Raw genomic sequence first — 21791 nt, 5'->3', positions numbered from 1 at the left:
GGGACTCGATCCCAGGACCCTGGGATCATGACCTGAGCCGAAGGCAGTCGCTTAACCAACTGAGCCACCCAGGCGCCCTCATTTAAGCTTTTTTACTGAAATCTTGATTACAGTGTTAATTTGCTTGGCAAACTCTCTTTATAAATAGATCCTGTCTATAACATCACAAGCACCTCACAAATTAGGAGATTTTTTTTTAAGTTTTTAAAAAAGTTTTTTTTTTTTTTAAGATTTTACTTATTTGTCAGCAAGAGAGAGAGAGAGAGGGAGGGAGGGAGAGAGAGAGCACAAGCAGGGGGAGCGACAGGCAGAGGGAAAAGCAGGCTCCCTGATGAGCAAGGAGCCTGACATAGGACTCGATCCCAGGACCCTAGATTCATGACCTGGCAGACACTTAACTGACTGAGCCACCCAGGCGTCCCAATTAGCAGATTTTCTTAATATGAGAATTATGTGCTCAATATATCTGAAATAGTCCAAATGTAGAGAGAGGAGCCACAGGTCCCTTCTCCACAAGAGGACAATGGGACAGCTTGACTGCATTGCTTAACAGGAAAACTACATGCATTACTGAGAAAGGATTGTTCTCTGCTCCTTAGCATCTTTCTCTAGCTCAGCCATCCTCAACACCACTTAAGACATAGCTGGTCTGTGACAATGTCCATAACTCTCCCTTTGACTTAGACTACATAGAAAAGGAAATATACTTAAAAAAAAAAAAAACTAAACTAAACTAAAATACCAGGCAAACTCACATCATTCCGTAGATCATAAGCATGTTTGGCATGAAGAATTTCAGGAGTGTCCCAGATGTAGCAACCAATGCCTTTTAGCCAGTTGAGGTCATCCTTGTATATAATCTAAAGGATTGCAGCAGATAGATAGAATCAGAAAAAAAAAAAATTGATAGTAACTTAAACACCAAAGACATGGACACCTTCTGGACCCAGGATGACTTCATGGAATGAACATCAAAAGGCATCATGCAATCAGGCTGAGGGTGCCATGAAAACAGCGGCCCACAGAGCCCTGCTTCCAGGGACGGACCCATGGGAGCAGAGGAAAGCGATACTGGAAGAAGGCTGAGGTGAAGACACAGCTGAGTCTGCTTCCATTCAGGATGGCTGTGCGGGGCCAGGGAGGGGGACCTTCATGCTCAGTGGGCTTACGTCGCTGATCTGATCCGTGACTTTCCGGACGTGGCTGTTGACTTGCAAGTCAGGGTGGCAAATCCACTCATGGAAGTGGAGGCGGTAATCAATCTCACTGACTTTCTTCTGAGAATCCTTAGCGGTAACCATCTCTACCATGTCAGGCACGATGTGGATTTTCATCTTGTTCTTTTCATACACTGATTTGTAGAGGCGCTATGAAGATAAAATAACTTGCCAGTTATACAGGGAACTGTGCCAGGTATCATGGCAATAAACGCCTTTCTTACGCACCAGAGAAGTCAGGGGAACGCCTGTACGGCCATCGGGTGGGATCTGGAATTTTCTGACACTTTCTACAGATTCACGGGGGTGGGGTAAGCAGCATGGCTGAAATAACACTTTGCTTCTTCACAGATGCACTGTCAATGCCTCGTGCCTTACTAGAAAATGTTCTGACTTATGACGGGTGGCCATACCACTGAGCCTTGATCTGAAGTAAGGCCTTTGGGATTACTTACATCGATGTTAAACCTGCCGACTCTGAGGCACCGTGCAGTATTTGGATCATCCTCAACGCTTCTTGGTAAAGTATAAAGAGCTTTGAACTTTTCATATTCTTCTCGATATTTGACCTACAGAGAGAAAGTACAAAGGAGGAAGAAAAAGTTCTGGAGAGCAACGAATCTCTACTGTTAAAGACTTAATAGGAAGGGCCCAGCTCTGAGATCCAACCAACGTGGGGTCAGCACTTCTGTGGGCTCTGTGCACAGAGGAACAGGTGTAGTGCAAGGACCACAGGGTTAGCCTGAGAATTACACTCTACCTGATAGTACTAACTGTAGAGAGCTAACTTAAACTGCTGTGTAACAGTAATTTTAGTTACTGTTGTAAAATGTCTAAACCCATACTAGTACTTCTACTGCTACTACACCTAACTCATTTTACAGATTATGTAATTTTTAAGTAAACTCTTCTGTGATAATGACTTTGCTTTTCTTAACCATGAGTGAAAGATGAAAAATGTGCTCAGGAGTTTCTTTGTTTTTCATAACTGACAAGCCTGATGCTTAAGAGACACACAGTCCTTGAATTTCAGTTTTCACAAGGTTTTCCAAAAATACACTGTAACCAATGTCTATGGGGAAACCAACTTTTGCTTCTTAATCCATATTGCCTATGAATTAATGCTCCATGATTTCATGAACTAGGAGGGAAGACCCTTACAGAGAGTAAGATCCAAACTCCTAGCACATGAAAAAATAACAATTCTCATCACTCAGAGGCTCACATCTTAGTTCAAGAGAAAAAAAAAAAAGGAAGATGGGAATATTTGTGTCAGAATTGCAGTGAAGCCCTTTGTTTACTGGAAACCCACCAAAATTCCCAACAGAATTTTCTAGAATATTAGCTCACATGCTCCTTACATCTAAGCCATCCCTCAGTTATAAAGAAGATAGTATTCAAAGGCACCTTTTTTTTTTTTTAACTACTGTTGAAATTCTTCTTTTAAAGAATTTCTCTGTGCCCCATCTTGTTCCAAAAACAAGTTGCTGAAAATCCTGCTTCTATAACTTTTTTCATAACTAAAGGAAAAAACCTCTGCTGAGCTTTCTAAATTCTATATACAAAACTTCTCTTCCCAAATGAAGTTTGCTCCTTTGGGCTAGTCTGTCTGCAGTCCTCCAAACAGGCTTGGGTCTGGGCAAAATCACATATATTAGTTTTTCCTCCAGGTAAAAATGAAATTAACTCCATATATTGTCTAACAAACTTTTTTCCTAACTATATATCATTAGACCCATTAGAGGGTAGTGAAATCAATTTACTGGATCACTAGCGTTTAAATGAATAGAACAGAATTGAAATGATCAGGCTATATTGCCTTTAGCGTAGCAGTATGTAGTCTTCTGTAAAACATTGCTGGAAGGAACTCCCATAATACACTCAGCTGTGTGTGAGTGTGTGTGTGTGTGGACTTGCATCATAAAATAAATTTCTCACTGTGGGTCATGGGCAAAAAAAAAAAAAGATTTGAGTAATACTGATCTAAAATGCTATGTAAAATGTTCACAATTAAGAGGTAAAATTCTCTAAAAGAGGTTATCTTTCTGAAAGGAACTGGCTTATTAGGACTGAAATGAAGGTTATAAGGAATTTTACAATAAAAGGCTTTACTTAAGAACATTGTAGGCATGAAGGGTTAAAGTTCATAAGACTTAATACTGTATCTAAATAGCTCATGTAATTTAAGATTTTCTTTTACAATATACATAAACATATAATATATATAACATGTGAATCAGCCAGAAAAAGTCTAGGAGCAGAGACCTGGGGAAGGCAGAGTGTGGGTGTGAGGCTATCACGTTTGCACTTGACTTACATTGCTGGCCAGATGCTTCTGGTTCTTGGCATGTGTCAGGGACATGGTGCTGGTAGGCAGGATGTAGCTGGTGGCTTTCACTCTATCCCAAGCCTCCTTGTACAGGTTCTGTAGGGGTTAAAAACCATCTTGTGAATATGGAAAAATGCATTCTGGTTGGCTCTTGAGGAGGGGATCTTTCCTGTATCTGCCTTTTTCAGACACTCCTTAATAACCCCTGATCTTCATACTCGGTAGGATCCAAGCACCCCTCAGTGAATAACAGGTTTAATGCCATGACCATAATTTCACAGTCCATTATTTTGTTCTCTACCATAGTACTTATCACAGTTTGGCAGTTATCATGGGGTGATACAGAACTTCGCTCTATTTTGACTACTGTGCTGACTACATGACCATGCATTTGTAAAGCCATATAGTACCATACACCACAAAGAGTGACATTTACTGTATGTAAGTTAGAGCAAAGTTTTTGATGCTGTGTTCATTCCCCATAGGTCTAGGAATTCCTGGGGGATGAAAACCACTAACTTAAAATCTATTTATCCTTTCCTACTTTTTTGTAGCTAGTGGGAGCTCAAAAAATATCTCCTCTCCTAGGTATTTATTTACTCAAGAGAAACGAAAACTTGCATATACACAAAAACCTATACTCAAATGTATATAGCGGCTCTATTCATAATTGTTAAAAACTAGAAACAACTCATCTCCTTTGACTGTGAATGGATAAACCAGTTGTGGTACATTCATGCAGTGGAATACCACCCTACAATAAAAACAATACTGGTTTATACAGCAATGTGTGTAGTACATACATGCACTTTGCTAAGAGAAAGAAGCCAGACCTGATGGCTACATACTTCATAATTCCATTTACATTACATTCTGGAAAAGGTTTTTAAAAGTTTTTTTTGTTGTTGTTGTTGTTGTTTTTAACTGGTACAGAAACTACCTCTGTGGATGTCCAGGGAGAGAAGGGAAGCAAGAGGGAAATTTTGAGGTGATAGAGAGGTTTTCTGCATCTTCACTGTGATGGTGAATACATGACTCTTTGCATTTATTAAAAGCCATAATACTATGCGTGCAGGGAGCCTTGAGTGGGGCTTCCTGCTCAGCAGGAACTCTGCTTCTCCCTCTTCCTCTGCCCCTCCTCCTCCCACACATGCTCTCTCTCTCTCAAATAAAACCTTTTTAAAAATATTTTATTTCACACACACACACACACACACACACACACAGAGAACGTGCACAAGCAGGGGGAGCGGCAGGCAGAGGGAGAGGGAGAAGCAGGCTCCCCGCTGAGCAGGGAGCCCGATACGGGGCTCGATCCCAGGACCCTGGGATCACGACCTGAGCCGAAGGCAGATGCTTAACCGACTGAGCCACACAGGTGCCCCTAAATAAAATCTTAACAACAACAACAAAAAGCTATAGGGGCTTTTCTTAGTTTTGATCATTGTATTACAGAGAACAGTATGCTAGAATTCCCTGTACAATTTTTACAACTTTTCTGTAAATCTAAAATGATTTCAAAATGAAGTTCAAAAAAATGTTTGTTGAATTAACCAATTCAGAGGAGGAAAGAAAAAAAAAGAGTGTCTTTGTAGGCTGTAAGCCACTGGCCCCTGGAGAAGCCAGGGAAGGACAAGCTCAGGGTCAATGTAGCGTAGCTTCAACCGTACCTGCCTGCAATAAGGAAGCAGCTCCCGAGTTTGTGTCAATTGCATGAGATGGTGCCATATTCCACTTGGGGCTCACTGAACTGTAACTAGGACTACTGATGGGATAAAGCAAGAATCTGAAGGTCCCTGAAAAAACTGGAAAAACCTTTGGGGTAAGGTGCCTATCCCAACTATTCCTTTATTGTCTCTAAAGGAGAATAAAGACAAAGATGAGAAAAAGAACTCACGCTGCTATAAAGATTCTTCAGGTTCTTGGTTCTGTCATAATCCACTGTTTCTAGAACTGTCGTATATTTGTCCTTAATCTGATGATAATTTTCTTTATATTTCACCTACACACACAAAAGATGGGTTATCCTTTTCTGCTGTTCGAAAATACATAAAGACAATCACGGCTCATCCTGGAAGAGAAGTACAAGGAAGACATACCTCACTGGCATTAATGCCGCTTTGAAGAGCAGTCACGTAAAGTGGGGTGTCTGTGACCAGGTTATAATTTTGTAGGTTTTCTTTACCTCCTGCTGTATATTGTAGCTGTAAAGAAAAACAAGACACCGGAAATGGGAAAATACAGGTCTGCCATCAGATAGGGCAGTTTATGCCAACTTAGATGAGCCTTTATTTCTGGGTTTCTGCTTTAATACTAACAGAGAGGCTATCATTCTATATTCCTGCCAACTTTGTATGGTTGTCAAAATGAATAGTTTGTCTCAACCAATAGTGGGGTCTGGCTCTTTGTCAGGTCTGCTTCTCCATTCTCCATGTCTTCTCTGTGCACGCGCCCCATCCCTGACTGCAGTCCCTCAGGCTCAACATTCTGTTAACCTGCCCTGTCAGAGCCCAGCCGTATGCTGGAAAACTTTCCAAATATCTATTTTTTACTTCAGAACTTATCTACCCAAGGTCAAAGCATGCATTTGCATTTTACACTCTGCAAGTTAACCTTACCAACTTCAGCATAGATGCTTAAGAGTGGTTCACTATGAAAACACCTCTCAGGAAACTTTCTGTTATAAACATCAAATGCTTAAACCACAGGAGAGACTAAAACTGAGAAGGTCCAACACCACAGCAGGTCACCAGGAGAGGTTTTATTGGGCAGGGGGCCTTCGGTTGCCCTGGATCCTGCACTGTTAAAGCCAGGGCTGGCCTGGCTGTCACCCCACGGAGAGCACCACGGATTCCACTGATCCACAGTGAGCCAGTCCTTCTAGGAAGATCTCACCTGACTCTGGAGGTCATATGCTTTCTTGGCATGGAGGATCTGAGGTGTATCCCAAACGTAGCATCCAATGCCTTTCAGCCAATTCAAGTCATCCTTATACACATTCTGCAAGAAGGAAGGAATGATGAAAGGTGACAGGCACTAACTGAATTTATAATCGGGCATTTGGATAATTTCCTATCAGCCGTTGGCTGTGCTCAGTGCTTTGCGGTCATAGCGTGGGCCTCTCAACAGCTGGAGGTCTTTAATGCCCTGACCTAAAGAAGCTTAGGAGGAGAGGAATGGCTAAGTTTAGTCCGGTATGAAAATAGGTGGTGTCACATGGCCCAGAGGGGATTCTTACACCAAAAAGGGGTTACTCATATCACTGTGTTTTAAAAAGGAACAACATTTATGAATACAGGGACAAATGGAGCATGGAGGGCCAAGGCACGGTTGAGTGAAGCCTGTAGCTAAGTCAAGCTGCAGAAAGGACATCATACATCACTCAAGATCTCCTGCGCATTTCGGGCCCGTATAACGTTGGGTTCTTCTGGGAGAGACGTCCACTGATGGAAGAAGTGTTGGTATTCCAAGTCACTGAGGATGTATTGGCAGTGTTTAGCCAGCACGTGATTCATCATATCAATGGGGATGTGAACATTTGCTTTGGTATCCTCATAATGTCTTCTGTAGTTCAACTAAAGAATCGTATTTTTTTAAAGACAAAAAGAAGAAAGGGATTCAAGTGTTAATTATTCAGACTGATCTCTCTTCGAGTCTTATTTCTAGTATACATCAGTACCTTTAGAATAAACAAAGCCTAAGAACGATGATCTCATACTTTAATATATTTCTTCTTTTTCAATTTCCTATCCTTTCATAACACAGGGGTTGCATTCTCCTTCTTCCATACATAGATACTTCACTGTGGGTTAGTGGAGGAGGGAGGGAAAGGGAGGAAGCCCATAGCTATCAAAGGAACACAAGGCTAACTGGCAGGGGTGGGGATAAATCTCAAGAAGGACTCCATGCCCCTCTCAACTAAAGAACATGTTACAAACAGGCAGACTAACAGTACAGATCCTCTATGAAAGTGAGCTTTGCTTACCACACTCCTCATCTTTTGGAAATCCAGACTGTGAACCACACCAGGGAACTCACTGATTTCTTTTCCAGCCAGGTAGTGGCCCTTCTGCTTCTCATAGGTCTCTTTGTATTTAAGCTGTGAAGTAGGTACAACATTGAGAATCACTGGGATTTTCTAACCAGCTCCCCAGTGAAGACTCTTAAACCCATGAGAAGAGAAAGTACTACTGACCTCACTGTTCACGTAGTCGGCATGCTTAGCTCCAACAATGGGAATGTAGCGTTCATCCAAGGTATAGCCGTAGGCCTTGGTTCCTTCCCATGCCCCTTTATACAGTATCTGGAACAAAGAAATGTGTGTCAACAAAAGTTTGTGGTCAACTTCCTTCAGATATTGCTAAAAAGAAAATGGTAAAACCACGGTAAAATATTTACATTGAAAGGCAAAGCTTACATCTTTACTTAGAGCCATTATTTTGTCTACCTACGAATAGGGCTGAGTTTTTTGGTTTACTGCAAATTAAATCTACAGACAGTGAGGCATTTTATAACCGAGTTTAACTATGTTTACAGTTCTAATAAAAGCGAAAATAAATTTTCACATAGGGAGAGAATCACCAAAGATTGCTTCCCATTGGGCATACGCACATACACACTACACACAAACACACATCATCCTTTGACTTAGATGAATTAAAATTTGGAGGGCAAATCTTCCATTTGTTGGCTGGAGATGTTAAACATGACTGCTAAAGAAGAACCAGTATTTCTTCTCTCTTCCCTTTGGCAGGTGCTTAGTCCTATGTGTGCCTACAGCTGCTACAGCACCTGATACGTTATTACCTATTTACTTGTATGTCTGTCCCTCTCATTTGCATGAGCTCCCGATGGGCTTGTCTTATTGAGCTTCAGCCCCTTAGTACTTCCTGCAGTGCCTGGCACATCACAGGAGCTCAAAAAAATACCAGCTGAATAAGTGCTATTTCTAATAAAGACAAGTTATTTCTAATAAATAAGACTAAATACAATAAAAATAATCTTATAAGTTCAGTTATTCACAAAATCAGCCAAGGACGTGAATACTGCCGAGAGCTTAAAATTAAGAACTGAGCTGTAAATGACATAAAATAAGACTTACAGTACTATAGAGTTTTCCCATGTCTTTGGAGTGGGTGATATATGGCGTATCTGGAGAAAATGTATACTTGCCCTTTATTCTTTTATTAAATGTTTCTTTATATTTTACCTAAGGAGAGAAAACAAGACAAAACCAAACAAAACCGTTGGTTAATATAAATGTATAAAGTTTTATAGTTTCTACCTAGCAAGATAATAGTCTACATTTAGAGATTTAAATGAACGGGTTGAATTTAAGTTCATTTTATCTAATAGGATAATTTGGACAAGAATATAGATATTTTCTGTAACTGAGTACAGTATATCTCCTACTAGTGACTTTTAAGACATTCCCACGAATGATGATCTCATAGTTTCCCACCCCATTGTCCATTTTCTTACAAGCAGTTATCTGGAGGTAAGCAAATGCAGTCAATGACAGACACCTAACTCCCCAGTCCATGCACATCATTATACATAAAGCAAACTTACATCACTTTGATTGATTGAGTTAATCTTAGCCAAAACAATCTCTGGAGGATCCACCACACTTGAAAAGTTAGGATAGTTGTCAAGAGCATCTTTCTTATATTTTATCTGCAAGGAAACAGAGATGATTAAGACTGGTCTCCTTCCATTGGGTCCCTGCCCCCACACGGCAGGCGAGGCAGCCAGGCATTAGGTGAGAACAGGCTTCGTGTACCTGATTCAGCATTTCCTGGTTCTTCGTAACCCTCACGTAGTCCACAGAATCCAGGGGTATCCAGCCGATGCCTCGGAGCCACTCCAGGTCAGCTTTGTAGACATTCTGAGAGCAGGAAGAAAGATACAATGCAGGTATAAGTGACTCACACAGGACTACAGACAGTAGATCAGAAGCAACTTATTCAGGAGCTTTTTAAGGATTTCTCTCCGGCGACTGTTGCTTCATTGATTCAGTCATGATTTCAACTGTTTGCCTGAGAAATATTTCTTGAGCTTGTTATTATGAGTGAGGTACTGTGCTAGGTGCTTTGAGGGCTAAGTATAAAGGAGTCTAGTGTAAAGAGAAGTCATTTACAAGGGGAGAGTATAAGAGCGAGAACACTCAAGTGCTGTGGGAGTTAGGGGCAGGGAGCTACTGTTTTCAGCAGTGAGCCTAAGAAAAGGTTTTACTAAGGAGGGTATAATTTTAGACGGACTTATATTTAATTACTTAGAAATATGTGAGACATTCAGACTATCTGAAGAAAGTGACATGACTAAATGGTCAGGTATTAAAGAGCAGGGGGATACATCCCTCAGGCCAAGCCTAGCTTTCCCCTCCCCCGCCTAGGGCCTGGGTTCTCTCAGGCTACCCCTCACCAACTGCGGGGGAGTTGCTAATCTGGTTAAGGTCCGCAACAATTGTTCTTCTGCAGCAAGAGTGAGGTGGGATGTTCAAGCTCAGCCCCTGTGCTGCAGGCAGTCTTTGATCTCCTGTTTTTCCACTTTGGTTATGAGAAGACCAGGTAGGGTTAGCTCCTGGGGGCACCTGAGTATCACGTTGATGCACTGTGTTTCTGTGGCTTGCAGACTGCTGGTGGCAGCTGCAGGTCTTGACTCAGGCTTCGCTGCAAGACGGCCTATGTCATGTACTCTCTACCCTACCTTTACCAAAGCTCTGTGTGAGGGACTCTGGGCCCCCATGTGGCTCATCAGTACTTTGTTTCCCTTTTGCTTTGATTCCTCGCAAGCAAGTCCTTCATAAATGCCTGCAGGAGTAAAATGCCTGGCAAAGCAAGAACAGGGCATTCCCAGGTCCTTGACTACACTATCATCCAATATTGTTAAACTCCCAACTCACTCTCCATTCTCACCCCAAGCCAATTATTATTTTAAATCAGCTGATAATTTTCCAGGAAGATGTGAGATGTTGCTGATGGCAAAGATGATGCAAACAAAAATTAAAAAAAAAAATGACTTTGAAAGTTATTCAGATATACTAGTAGGCAAAGCTGTCAGCCAATCACTGCTCCTGGTCTTTCTCTACATCATATCCAACCTTAATTCCCTTCTGGGAACAAACTTAATATTTATGGCTTGAAGTCTCAAAGCTTGGTGCTTCCAGAATGCTGCTTATAATTCTCGAAGTATACCAAACATTTCTAGATAATTAAGAAACAAAGTCACTTACATCACTCTGTAGGTCATAGGCCTTCCTTGCCTGGATCACATCATTTTGGTCAGGATGACATATCCATTGGTGCAGGTAATTACGGTAATCAATATCACTGACAAGCTCCTGCCCATGCTTGGCGGCCAACACCGACACCATATCAGCAGGTATATTGATCTTGGCCTTTGTTTTATGATAGTCCTCTTTGTATAGTCTGTCATTCTGAATCTGGCCTGCATGCTCAAACCAAACCAGTTTGGGATCATCTCTCATCGTTGGAACACCAACATAATGACCTCTTTGTTTTACGTGTTCAGCCTTGTATCTCAGCTGGTAGGAGAAAATAGAGATTGCATCAGTTTTGACAAGCACTCAAGGAAAAGGGGGGCTTGAAACATCAGCAAATGCAGTCCTTCAGCCTCTTGTTACCTCTGCCTCCCTCAGAATAAATAACAAAAGCACTGAAATAAATAAATATAAAGAAATATCAATTTAAAAATTGAAAAAATAGATTTGCTTTCTAATTCTGCCTATATTTTATTTGAAAGCTTAGCAATCTTAAGGAAGTGAGGGAATAGAAGAGTAAAGCACTCAAACAATAGCTTTTAAAGAAGCCCACAAAACAAGACAAAACCCCCAAAGCCCACAGGGAGGACCAGAAAGGAGTAGGTACTTCAACCATCCCCCAAGCCTGGCCAGGCCTGCTAGCCCCAGGCACACTGCAGCGTGCACTCATTTACAGATAAATTACCTCGCTCTGAACGTCACTAGAGTGATAGGCGTGAACAAATGGTACCGCATCCGGAGGCAAAATGTAACCCGTAGCTTTTTGCTTCTCCCAGCCTTCCTTGTAGAGATACTAAAAGACAGAGAGCCACAATAGAGGCTTACACGAAGGAGTTAGAACGGAGGTATTGATCGTGTGCATGCATGTCCCACAGTTACACTATGGTCCTCTGTCCCCACACAGAGTACCAGGCATCTGGCTAAAACCCATACCTGGTCCAGTATCCGGGCTGCCTCCTGGGCAGTGTGCAGCAAAGGGGTTTCTGTGAGGGTGTATTTCGATTTGGTATCATTCCAATCTTTCCGGTATTTAATCTGGAAAGGAGAGGCAAGAGGTGTAAGTTACTTGATGTTAAGAAAGCATAATGTTGTCCAAGCAAATGCTAGCATCGTCTCAATGATTACAATCCATATCGCAGACAATGATTGCATGCTGAGCTAACGTAGGTGGAAGGCTTTGAAAATGACATTTCAGGATTGGGCAATTTTAGAATGAGAGACATGTACTTACATCATTGAGGATCTCGCCACTTTGTTTTGCAGTCACATAATCAACTCTGTCATCCACAGGAGTAAAGTTGAGGGTTTCTATTTTTGTGCGATATTTTTTCTATAGGAAAGAAAATATCTTTCAGACAGTTGCAGTTTCTGGTCCTGTCTGAGCTGAGAAAGAGACACTAGATTTAAGGGCCTGTCTCTACCAGAAGTGTAGAGTGCCGTATTTGAACGCCACCTTCTTGGCAATTCGGTCTTTTTCTTAGCATTTTATTTTTTAACAACTGGGTTGGCTTCTTATATCTCCCACGGATTTTAAAGTAGCAGATTTGCTTAGCTACCAAGATCATGTACTGTATCATTCTGTGTATCACGTTACTCAATACATTTTTTTCAACTGAACAAACTTCTCCCAAGCGTATTGCCATTTCTGACAAAAGACGTTTTCCCTTTATATAATTCCAAGCATCAGCTGAGTATACTGTATATTGTATTATGGATGTGGTCCCCTGATGTGATAGGGACAGTAGAGGATTGTTTTGGGAAAAGGTATGTCTGGCTTAAATGACAGCAATTGCAATTGTTAAAATTGCTGATGGGGAATGATTGAGCTTTGGCTTGTATATCTTTGTTCAGTCTCTCAGGAAACGCACGGAATGGCAGGTGAAATCTTGGAATACCTCACTGAAGATATCCGCAGCATGTTTAGCGTGATTGACAGAGACGGAATCATTCGGCATCCACCCAATCCCACGTAACCATTCCAAGTCCGCCTTGTAGACAGCCTGTGGAAACAAGGCCGAGTGATTTCAGCAACTCTGTTCATAACCAGGTCCTATTTATTCTATCCCTTGGTTTGATGGAGAAATATACATAAGAATGACATACTCAAGCAGCCAGGCAGGTAACGTAAGTAAATTCATTAGGAGGTCAGGTGATATGAAAAACTGGGGGATCTATTTTCTATTTAAAGGGGGTTAGCCTCAATTCAGCTCCACCTATTGTTGCCAGGGGTGTAATGCATGTCCCGAGCTTCATTCTCTGATTTTTTCCTAAAGAACTAAGAAATCTTAGATTTGTACCCCAAATTTCCTGATTTAAAAAAATCTTGGCAAATTAAGTCAAGATTTTTAAACACTGTATTAACTATAAAAGCTTATCTGTGCCTACATCCTTTCCATGGACTGCCAATGTTTTACTTATGATATCAACCTCTGTTACTCCTTAAATTCCATAAATAGTATTTTCACAGCCGTGGTCTTTATATTGTTACAATTAAGATTTGTATTCACACAACCCTTTATTCCTTGATACAGAATCTAGAGCTTCCATGGCTTTGTGGATTTTTGACACTGTACTAGAAGGTCTAACTAAAACCAAACTCTTGGCTGTATAAAGACAGAAAGTGATGATACAAAAATTTAAGAATATAAACTTTCTGGGAGTCATGGCAAAATGATAGACGAGCTCATCCTAAAATGTAGCCCACTCACATTGCTTTGCAGTTGGTAGGCTTTCTTGGCCTGAATCACATCATTCTGGTCAGGCATACATGTCCACTGGTGTAAGTAATTGCGATAATCAATGTCGCTGACTAGGGTCTGGCAATTTTTAGAATGCACGATGGAAAGCATATCCACAGGGCTCTGGAACTTGGTCTTCCATTTGGCCCAGTGCAGCCGGTACTCTCTTTCATTCTGAATCTTGCCAGCTATGAGGGCCCAGTGGATCTTGTTGTCATCCCTGGCGGTGCGGGTCCCCACATAGTGTCCCTTCTGCTTCTCATGGTCAAGCTTGTATTTATACTGGAGATGGAAAAACAAAGCAGATGGATCACAGTATGTGCTCCTGATGCACCTAGGATGTTTGCTTAGAAACTGACAAGTCAAACAAGGCCACACGTACGTCACTGGCGATTTCCCTGGAGGCCTTGGCAGCCTGGATAGGGATGGCATCCAGCCGTACATCACAGCTCATCTTCGTTTCATCCCAATCTTCACGGTAAATTTTCTGAAGAGGACAAAAAAATAGGGTATCATTTCGGATTCAGATGTACTGATAATTTCAAGGGTTCAAGTAGAATTAATAATCAAAGCAATCCAGTTTTGAAGTCCCAGAATCTGTTAAGAAGGGAATAAGTAAAAGAATAATTCTCCACCATGCTATTGGAAGATGAAATGGTGTCTGGAGTCCAGAGACCTGGGCTTGATGAGAGTTCTTTCTAATTTAAATAATGGCTTCTCTGTAGTACCTCATGGTTTATATAACAGGGCTTAGTGGCTTTTTGTCCTGGCGTATTGGTAGCATTGGGATAAGACATTAATGAGGACTACTGGATTTCTTTTGTTTTTTTTTTTAAAGATTTTATTTGACACAGAGAGGCACAGTGAGAGAGGGAACACAAGCAGGGGGAGTAGCAGAGGGAGAAGCAGGCTTCCCGCCGAGCAGGGAGCCCGATGTGGGACTCGATCCCAGGACCCTGGGACCATGACCTGAGCTGAAGGCAGACACTTAACGACTGAGCCAGCCAGGAGCCCCTTACTGGATTTAATTCAATAATTTGATTTATTTAATTTTAGAATTCAAGTCAACTTTATAATCTTCAGAATTATAAACTTTTTACATTTGTGGGGAGGTTTTCCCCAGGATGGTTTCTTAGATCTTCTTATGTGGTTGGTGATGAATATTGTTTGGGAATGTTAGATGTTCCTTCTGAAGGACAGTTGGAGGTTAACAGCTTTTTTTTTTTTTTTTTTTTAAGTAGGCTCCACCACCAACGTGGAGCCCAGTGTGGGGCTTGAACTCATGATCCTGAGATCAACACCTGAGCTAAGATCAAGAGCTGGATGCTTAACCGACTGAGCCACCCAGGCGCCACCACAGTAGCCATTTTTTTTAAATACAGCATGTTTTTATTTGTACAGAGAAGTAGGGTAGTGAGTGATTTACAGATAGCTTTTTAAATATATGTTCATATTTAAATGGACACATTCTGTGTTGACAATGTCAGAGATTCTCAGAAATAACAGTAATTCAAATGTGTAATTCAGAAATCATACCAAACAATATAGGAGCTTTAACAGTGCAGAAAGGAGAGATGAGTTTCAATTAATAGTTTCATGGGCTTTGCATATCTGAAATATGAAGTGCTCATACAAATTTTGTCCTTGTAAGTAGAGATAAGTTTTGTATGAATTTTCATTCAAGTTTTTGTATGAATTTTGGGTGGTCCTATTTAACAATAGACTCTTTTTTTTGTACAAAAGAAATAGTATTCTCCACATTTCAACATATTGGAGAATATTTAATGCAAACTTATTACGTTATTTAAAATCTTTTGTTTTTAGTTTTATTACATATATTGTTACACTATTTTTATTTATGTAATAAATTTTTGTTTATGTAGTCAAATATATTTTTTATCAAAAAAAAAATCTGAGTTTGAGGCCAAACTTCACCTACTAACTTTAAGATCATGGGTTAATTCCTCAATCACTTTAAGTCTCAACCTTCCCATCTGATAAAAACAAAGTAACACTATTTTACTCATATGATTAGTTTGAAGATTAAATGAGTCAATTTTACATGAATTTGCTTGGTTAACTAGAAAATCATATACAAATATCCTGAAAAAGTTGAGTTTCCCAAATGATAGAAACAGTTTTAAATAGTGGATTTTATCAAGATTATATAAATTGCGTTAAAAAAAAAATTACATTTTGGTTAGCATTCAAATACGATGTTTGATTTCTTCCAAAGCACAAGCCATTCTCATTAATGTCTTCATATCTAATATCTAAAGTTCACAACTTTACTTTTGGCATAGTTTCAAATACTAGTCTTGCTTACATCAAGATATCAACAGTAGGGTTCTGGTATTTTCAGCTGAGAAATGCATCATGCAAAAGAGAGCACATGAGACCTTCCCTGATTGTCCGGCCAAAGATGCCTCTGGATTGAAAAGAAGAGGCTGAGGTGAAGAATGGACTGCCTCTCCAACCAGTCACTTGGTGATGAGAGGGCACTGCACCATACTATTCTTGTATGAAAAAAAAATGTATCAGTGTCCCAAATTTTATTTTCTTCCCATCTCTTGGAAAAAATTAGCTCATTACAACAGAGCTAATGCGTATAGTTTGGCACATGGTGAGGAATCTTTGCTGGGCAGTTTCCTTCTCTCGTAAAGATGTGTTATTTTCTGGAAGATGTGAAGTTCCAAACCATGGTGAACTGCACTAAAGTAGTATCCTTCTTCTAGGGTGATATTTATTCTACACATAAGAAATCTCTGTGATCCATGAGGACAATACCTTTCTTGAGCTTTCTTAAATTGTGTGGCTAACCATCGAATTCTCTCATTTTATCTAATAGATTTTTAAGTTCATTCTCTTCCTTTTTCCAGACATAAGGATTTATCCTGCAAGTAAAGATAATTTTGCCTTTTAAACCCAATATTTATCTTTTATTCTTACTCTTATGTAATTATTTTGGCTTGAGTGAGGAACTTACTCACTTAGCTGGTAGTTCCAGCAAATGTTAAATAATAATGGTGATGTCAGTGGGCATCCTTGTTTTATTCCTAGCTTGAATGAGAAGATTAGCTTACTAAGGATGAGCCTGGCCTTTGATTTGAGATTTACTCTTTTAGTCACATTATGATATTCATTTATTCTTATTTTACTAGGATTTTATTTTTAAAAATAAGAATAGATATTGGATTTGGTCACATGCCTTTTTTCAAATCTAATAAGGTGAATGTGTGATTTTTCTCTTTTGTGCTATTACATTATTAGGTTTCTGAATATGGAACCCTCTTGGCATTCCTGGATGAACTCTAATTGTTTGTCTCCTATCATATTCATGTACTACTGAATTTTATTTGTTAACCTTTTATTTAAGATTTTCCTCATTATTGGTCTACAGTTTTCCTTTGTGGAATTATTTTTGACAAGTTTTGGTAATTGTGATGGCTTTCCTTCTTTCATTAGGCTCTATGATTGTTTGATTATTTCTTGAAGTTCTGAAGGAATTCTCCTATGAAATCATCTGGATGACCCTGATATCTGAGAGGAGGAAGGAGCGTCTTTAATAATCCTCTTAATTTCTTGCTATATGTTTTTATTCTTTTCCTTGGGTCATTTTGGTAATTTATGATTTCCTAGAAAATCCCCTCTAGATCTAGGTTTTCAAATTCATATAGAGTTTTGCAAAGAATTCTCATCATTATTTTGTGTTCGTCTGTCACTAATGTCCCTTTCTTGTTCATGTGTCTCTTCATCCAGTCCTCTTTCAGGTTTCTCATCCTTATCCCCTTCTCCCTTTTGTCATGTTGACATGGGCTCACCAGTAACTGGCCTTGCTGGGTGACTCAGAGCAAGGGATCTGCTCCTTTCCTCACTCCTGGTCAAAGGGCTGATGGTAAAGAGTCTTCAGGCAATCTTTTCTCTTGCCTATGAAGAGTTCCCTAGGGATATCATAGCACCCACTGGGTGACTTTCCAAACCAAAAAGGAGTCTGTTGAGGTACTTACATTGCTCATATTAAGAGCATTGGCTCTGGCGAGATTAATTTCTGGCGTATCTGGCATTATGTGGACTGAAGTTTTATCCTTGTCCCAAACTTCTCTGTACTTCGGCTATGGGAAAAAACCCACAAAATTATTTTGCAATTTGTAATTTTGCTAGTTCCAGTGTACAACTTTCAACTTTTCTGATCCCCAATTTTTTCATATTAAGGAAGAAACATCTAAAAGTTTTTCACATAAGTTACTCAAATTTAATATTAAATTGGTATTAATATTTTTCATTTAAAACTTATGAATAACAAGAACACAATCTTACCAACATTACGTATTAAAACCTTTGCTATCATCAACGTTCTTATCTTACAAATAGATTGCCAGGTTAATTATTTATCAGTCACTTACAAGCATGACTTAATTTTAACATACGAGGGAAAGGTGACTTACAATGCTAATATTTTCAGCATTCGACTTAGCAAGGACAACTTCAGGTGTGTCAACAACACTTGTGTACTTGAGGCTCACTACGGGGGTCCGATAGACACTGTCTTGTAGGATCTTCTGGGCATTCTTGACCCTCAACACTTCAGGAGACCCTTCAGGCATCCAGCCAATGCCACGGAGCCACTCCAAGTCAGCCTTATAGATGGCCTGGGAAAGAAAACAAAGGTCGGTAGAAGCAGGGTTTTTTTTTTTAATTGTGGCAAAGTCAGAAAGCAGTTTTTTTTGTTGTTGTTTAAGATTATTTATTTGACAGAGAGAGACAGCGAGAGAGGGAACATAAGCAGGGGGAGAGGGAGAAGGAGAAGCAGGCCTCCCACCGAGCAGAGAGCCCGACGCGGGGCTTGATCCCAGGACCCTGGGATCATGATCCGAGCGGAAGGCAGACGCTTAACGACTAAGCCACCCAGGCACCCAAGAAAGCAGTTTTATGCTCTATTTTACCTCCCACAAACAATAACTAAAATTGAGCATTGGCCTGACAAACACAATTCATCCTATGCACAGCAGTGTTCTATTCTGCTTTGTTTTCTGTGGCAGGGGCACCAATACATACTCTAAAAAGCAGAACAATACAGAAGGAGCTCTCTCTCTGTGGGATGCATGGAAGATCTCGAATAATATTTAAGTAACATCATTCTAGCTCAGGTGGACTTTTAAAGCAGTAATAAATAATTAAAAGAAGGCATTCATTCTACACAAGAAATAAATATCCCGATGGAATCCATGATTTCCAAAAAATTGAATGGGCAGAAAATATGAGTAAATCTAAAAATACTTCAGGTAAACTAATGAAACACCGTATTGTGAAGAATACCATGTTAAGGGAAACTAGTGAGTTTGGAGCATGCTGCTGACCTTTGACATTAATTTCAAAGAAGTAGCCCTGTCATTCTTCAGTTGAGGGACCATGCGAATTCTCATGTTTAGGACATTACAAACACTGCACACATTTAGGAATCTATAGAAGAATTCTGGTGGCACCACAAAGAGTAAAAAAGAAAACTCCCAATAAGCCCAGCAGTAAGAGAGGCAGTCAGTAAACTTGGTAAAAATGCGAAAGGGAAGCGCTTATGTAGGGAGAGTTGTATTTTCCCGAGTCCTCCGAGGGATGACCAGGCAGAGCTGTGGAAGGCTTTCTTCCTGGAGAACAGCTCACTACCCAGGCCCCTCAGTTGGTACTCTCTGCACAAGCAACAACTTACATCACTCTGCAGGTCGTAGGCTTTCCTGGCTTGGATCACATCATTCTGGTCGGGAAAGCAAGACCAGTGGTGCAGGTACTGGCGATAATCCACATCACTTACTAATGCCTGGCCTTCTTTGGCAGCGTTGATGGACACCATGTCCACTGGGATGGAGATCTTGGCCTTGTGGTCATTGTAGGCCTTTTTGTACAGCCTGTCATTCTGCATTTTTAATACATTTGCCGCCCAAACCAGTTTAGGGTCTTCCTTGGCATTGCGACATCCAATATAATGGCCTTTCTGTTTCTCGTAGGCGGTTTTGTATAGATACTGGTATATGTGAACAGAAGAAAGAAGAGTCATTTTTCCAAACTCACTTTGTCTCAACAGCCTGCTCCAAATAACTCCATCTCCCTTAGACTGGGCAGTGTTTTTCTTTAAGTCCATATTATAAGTTTTATGATTCTTAACGCATTGGTTTCTATGTCCACATGCACAAAAACATAATGAGCACCTCTGAGGCAAGAACTATGCTTCTAGATTATCCCCAGTACAGGCTTATCTCGTGTTTCCCAAACTTCAGTCACTGTCTACCATCTTCACGTTTTAGTTTATCAACTAGATTCTTTGTTTAAATAGATTTAAAGTGTAAACTTCGAAAGATTTTTATTCTAAAATTTATAATCCCATTTAAATGGAAAAAAACTATTTTTCTGGCACACATTAAAACAAACATCAGTTTTTAAAAATGCTTGTCCACCAACTATATAAAATTATGTCAGGAACAACTTATGTACGCTGTACTTCATTGAATTTTTGTACCCACTGAATTTTTATAAGTGCTTGTAAATTAAATGATAATGAGAAGATACTGAAAATAAAAATCTGTGCTTAAACATAAGAGCAGAACCAAGCGCTGATGCAAAAGGGTCACCAAACTGTTGTAAAAGTTATCCTTGAATGTGAGATTTCAAAACAAGACACTAATCCCGATGATCTCCATTCTACTTAAGTGTATTACAGGGGAATTAAGTAAAAGATTAGAAAAGTATTAACTCCTGTGTGTCGTCTATTAGTTAGTGTTGGTGAAGGCTGGGAAAGGAAGAGCTCTCACATCGCTGGCGATATCCCTGGAAGCTCTGGCATGCTGAATTGGGATGGCATCTTCCCGCAGGTCATAACCCGTCATCTTGACATCTTCCCACGCTTGCTTATATTGTTTCTGCAAAGGGAGATTGCAATGCCACAGTTAATCTGAAGAGGGAGCCACTGAGTCAGCATTACTGACGTGTTTAAGAAAACCTGTTAAGTTACATTGAAAATTAGTCTCCCCTTAAGATTTGTAAAATAGGCTGGCGCTGTGAATTGTGTAAGACTGTTGAATCACAGACCTGCACCTCTGAAACAAATAATACATTATATGTTAGGAAAAAAAAAGCAGAAGAGAGCAGGAAGGGAAAAATGAGGGGGAGACGAACCATGAGAGACTATGGACTCTGAGAAACAAACTGAGGGTTCTAGAGGGGAGGAGGGGGTGGGGGGGATGGGTTAGCCTGGTGATGGGTATTAAAGAGGGCACGTACTGAATGGAGCACTGGGTGTTATATGCAAACAATGAATCATGGAACACTAAATCAAAAACTAATGATGTATGGTGATTAACATAATAAAAAAAATAGGCTGGTTTCATATTGAAATTAAGTTCTAGTAGATTTTTAATGAAATTTAGTAAAGTTCATTTTTTTTTTTTTCAAGGAAGAAATTAGGAGACAGTAAATCTTGTGAAAATGAGGAATGGCTTTAAAAGGAAAAATCAGTGATGGGCCACTAAAAAGAGAACCAAATATTCCTATACTTGCGTATGTATGTTTTTATGTTGTGTTTTTGGTGAAACCAGTGCATTTTTCCTTCCAACAAAGGACACACATCTCTATTTATAAACACACATGCATACACATATGCATACCTGTGCACACACATGGCACTTATCATTAGTTCAAAAACTAGAAATATCTTTCGTGAGTGTTCTGTAGTTCCTAGAGTATAGATCCTAGGTTTATTCCGAGGTATCTTATGGGTTTTGGCGCTATAGTAAATGGAATCGTTTCTCTAATTTCTCAAATGACACTACAGATAAAGGGCTGGTATCCAAGATCTATAAAGAACTTCTCAAACTCAACACCCAAAAAACAAATAATCAAGTCAAAAAAATGGGCAGAAGATATGGACAGACACTTCTCCGAAGAAGACATACAAATGGCTAACAGACACATGAAAAAATATTCATCATCATTAGCCATCAGGGAAATTCAAATCAAAACCATGCTGAGATACCACCTTACACCAGTTAAAATGGCAAAAACTGATAAGCAAGAAACAACAAATGTTGGAGAGTTTGTGGAGAAAGGGGAACCCGCTTACACTGTTGGTGGGAATGCAAGTTGGTACAGCCACTTTGGAAAACAGTGTGGAGGTTCCTCAAAAATTTAAAAATAGAGCTACCCTATGACCCAGCAATTGCACTCCTGGGTATTTACCC

At 40.0% G+C, this 21791-nt stretch overlaps 1 protein-coding gene across 1 annotated transcript in view; it reads right to left on the bottom strand.

Annotated features, from left to right (window-relative positions):
• Positions 1-21791, bottom strand: part of NEB (nebulin) — a 198037-nt gene that overhangs the window by 62409 nt on the left and 113837 nt on the right. The window contains exons 84-107 of the mRNA XM_081815483.1: positions 20367-20474; positions 19271-19582; positions 18012-18215; positions 17574-17678; positions 13949-14053; positions 13537-13848; positions 12724-12828; positions 12060-12158; positions 11762-11863; positions 11514-11621; positions 10781-11092; positions 9329-9433; positions 9118-9222; positions 8648-8755; positions 7742-7849; positions 7532-7645; positions 6924-7121; positions 6442-6546; positions 5646-5750; positions 5444-5548; positions 3535-3642; positions 1673-1786; positions 1170-1367; positions 756-860 (exon numbers count right to left, since the gene is read on the bottom strand). Coding sequence (XP_081671609.1) covers positions 756-860; positions 1170-1367; positions 1673-1786; positions 3535-3642; positions 5444-5548; positions 5646-5750; positions 6442-6546; positions 6924-7121; positions 7532-7645; positions 7742-7849; positions 8648-8755; positions 9118-9222; positions 9329-9433; positions 10781-11092; positions 11514-11621; positions 11762-11863; positions 12060-12158; positions 12724-12828; positions 13537-13848; positions 13949-14053; positions 17574-17678; positions 18012-18215; positions 19271-19582; positions 20367-20474 — 3450 coding nt within the window. The remainder of the gene's footprint in view (positions 1-755; positions 861-1169; positions 1368-1672; positions 1787-3534; positions 3643-5443; positions 5549-5645; positions 5751-6441; positions 6547-6923; positions 7122-7531; positions 7646-7741; positions 7850-8647; positions 8756-9117; positions 9223-9328; positions 9434-10780; positions 11093-11513; positions 11622-11761; positions 11864-12059; positions 12159-12723; positions 12829-13536; positions 13849-13948; positions 14054-17573; positions 17679-18011; positions 18216-19270; positions 19583-20366; positions 20475-21791) is intronic.

Source organism: Leptonychotes weddellii, chromosome 3 (genome assembly GCF_054177405.1).
Source record: "Leptonychotes weddellii isolate Sample4059 chromosome 3, ASM5417740v2, whole genome shotgun sequence".
Classification (NCBI taxonomy): domain Eukaryota; kingdom Metazoa; phylum Chordata; class Mammalia; order Carnivora; family Phocidae; genus Leptonychotes; species Leptonychotes weddellii.
Note: the sequence above shows the minus strand (reverse complement) of the source record. Positions and strands in the feature narration are given on the sequence as shown.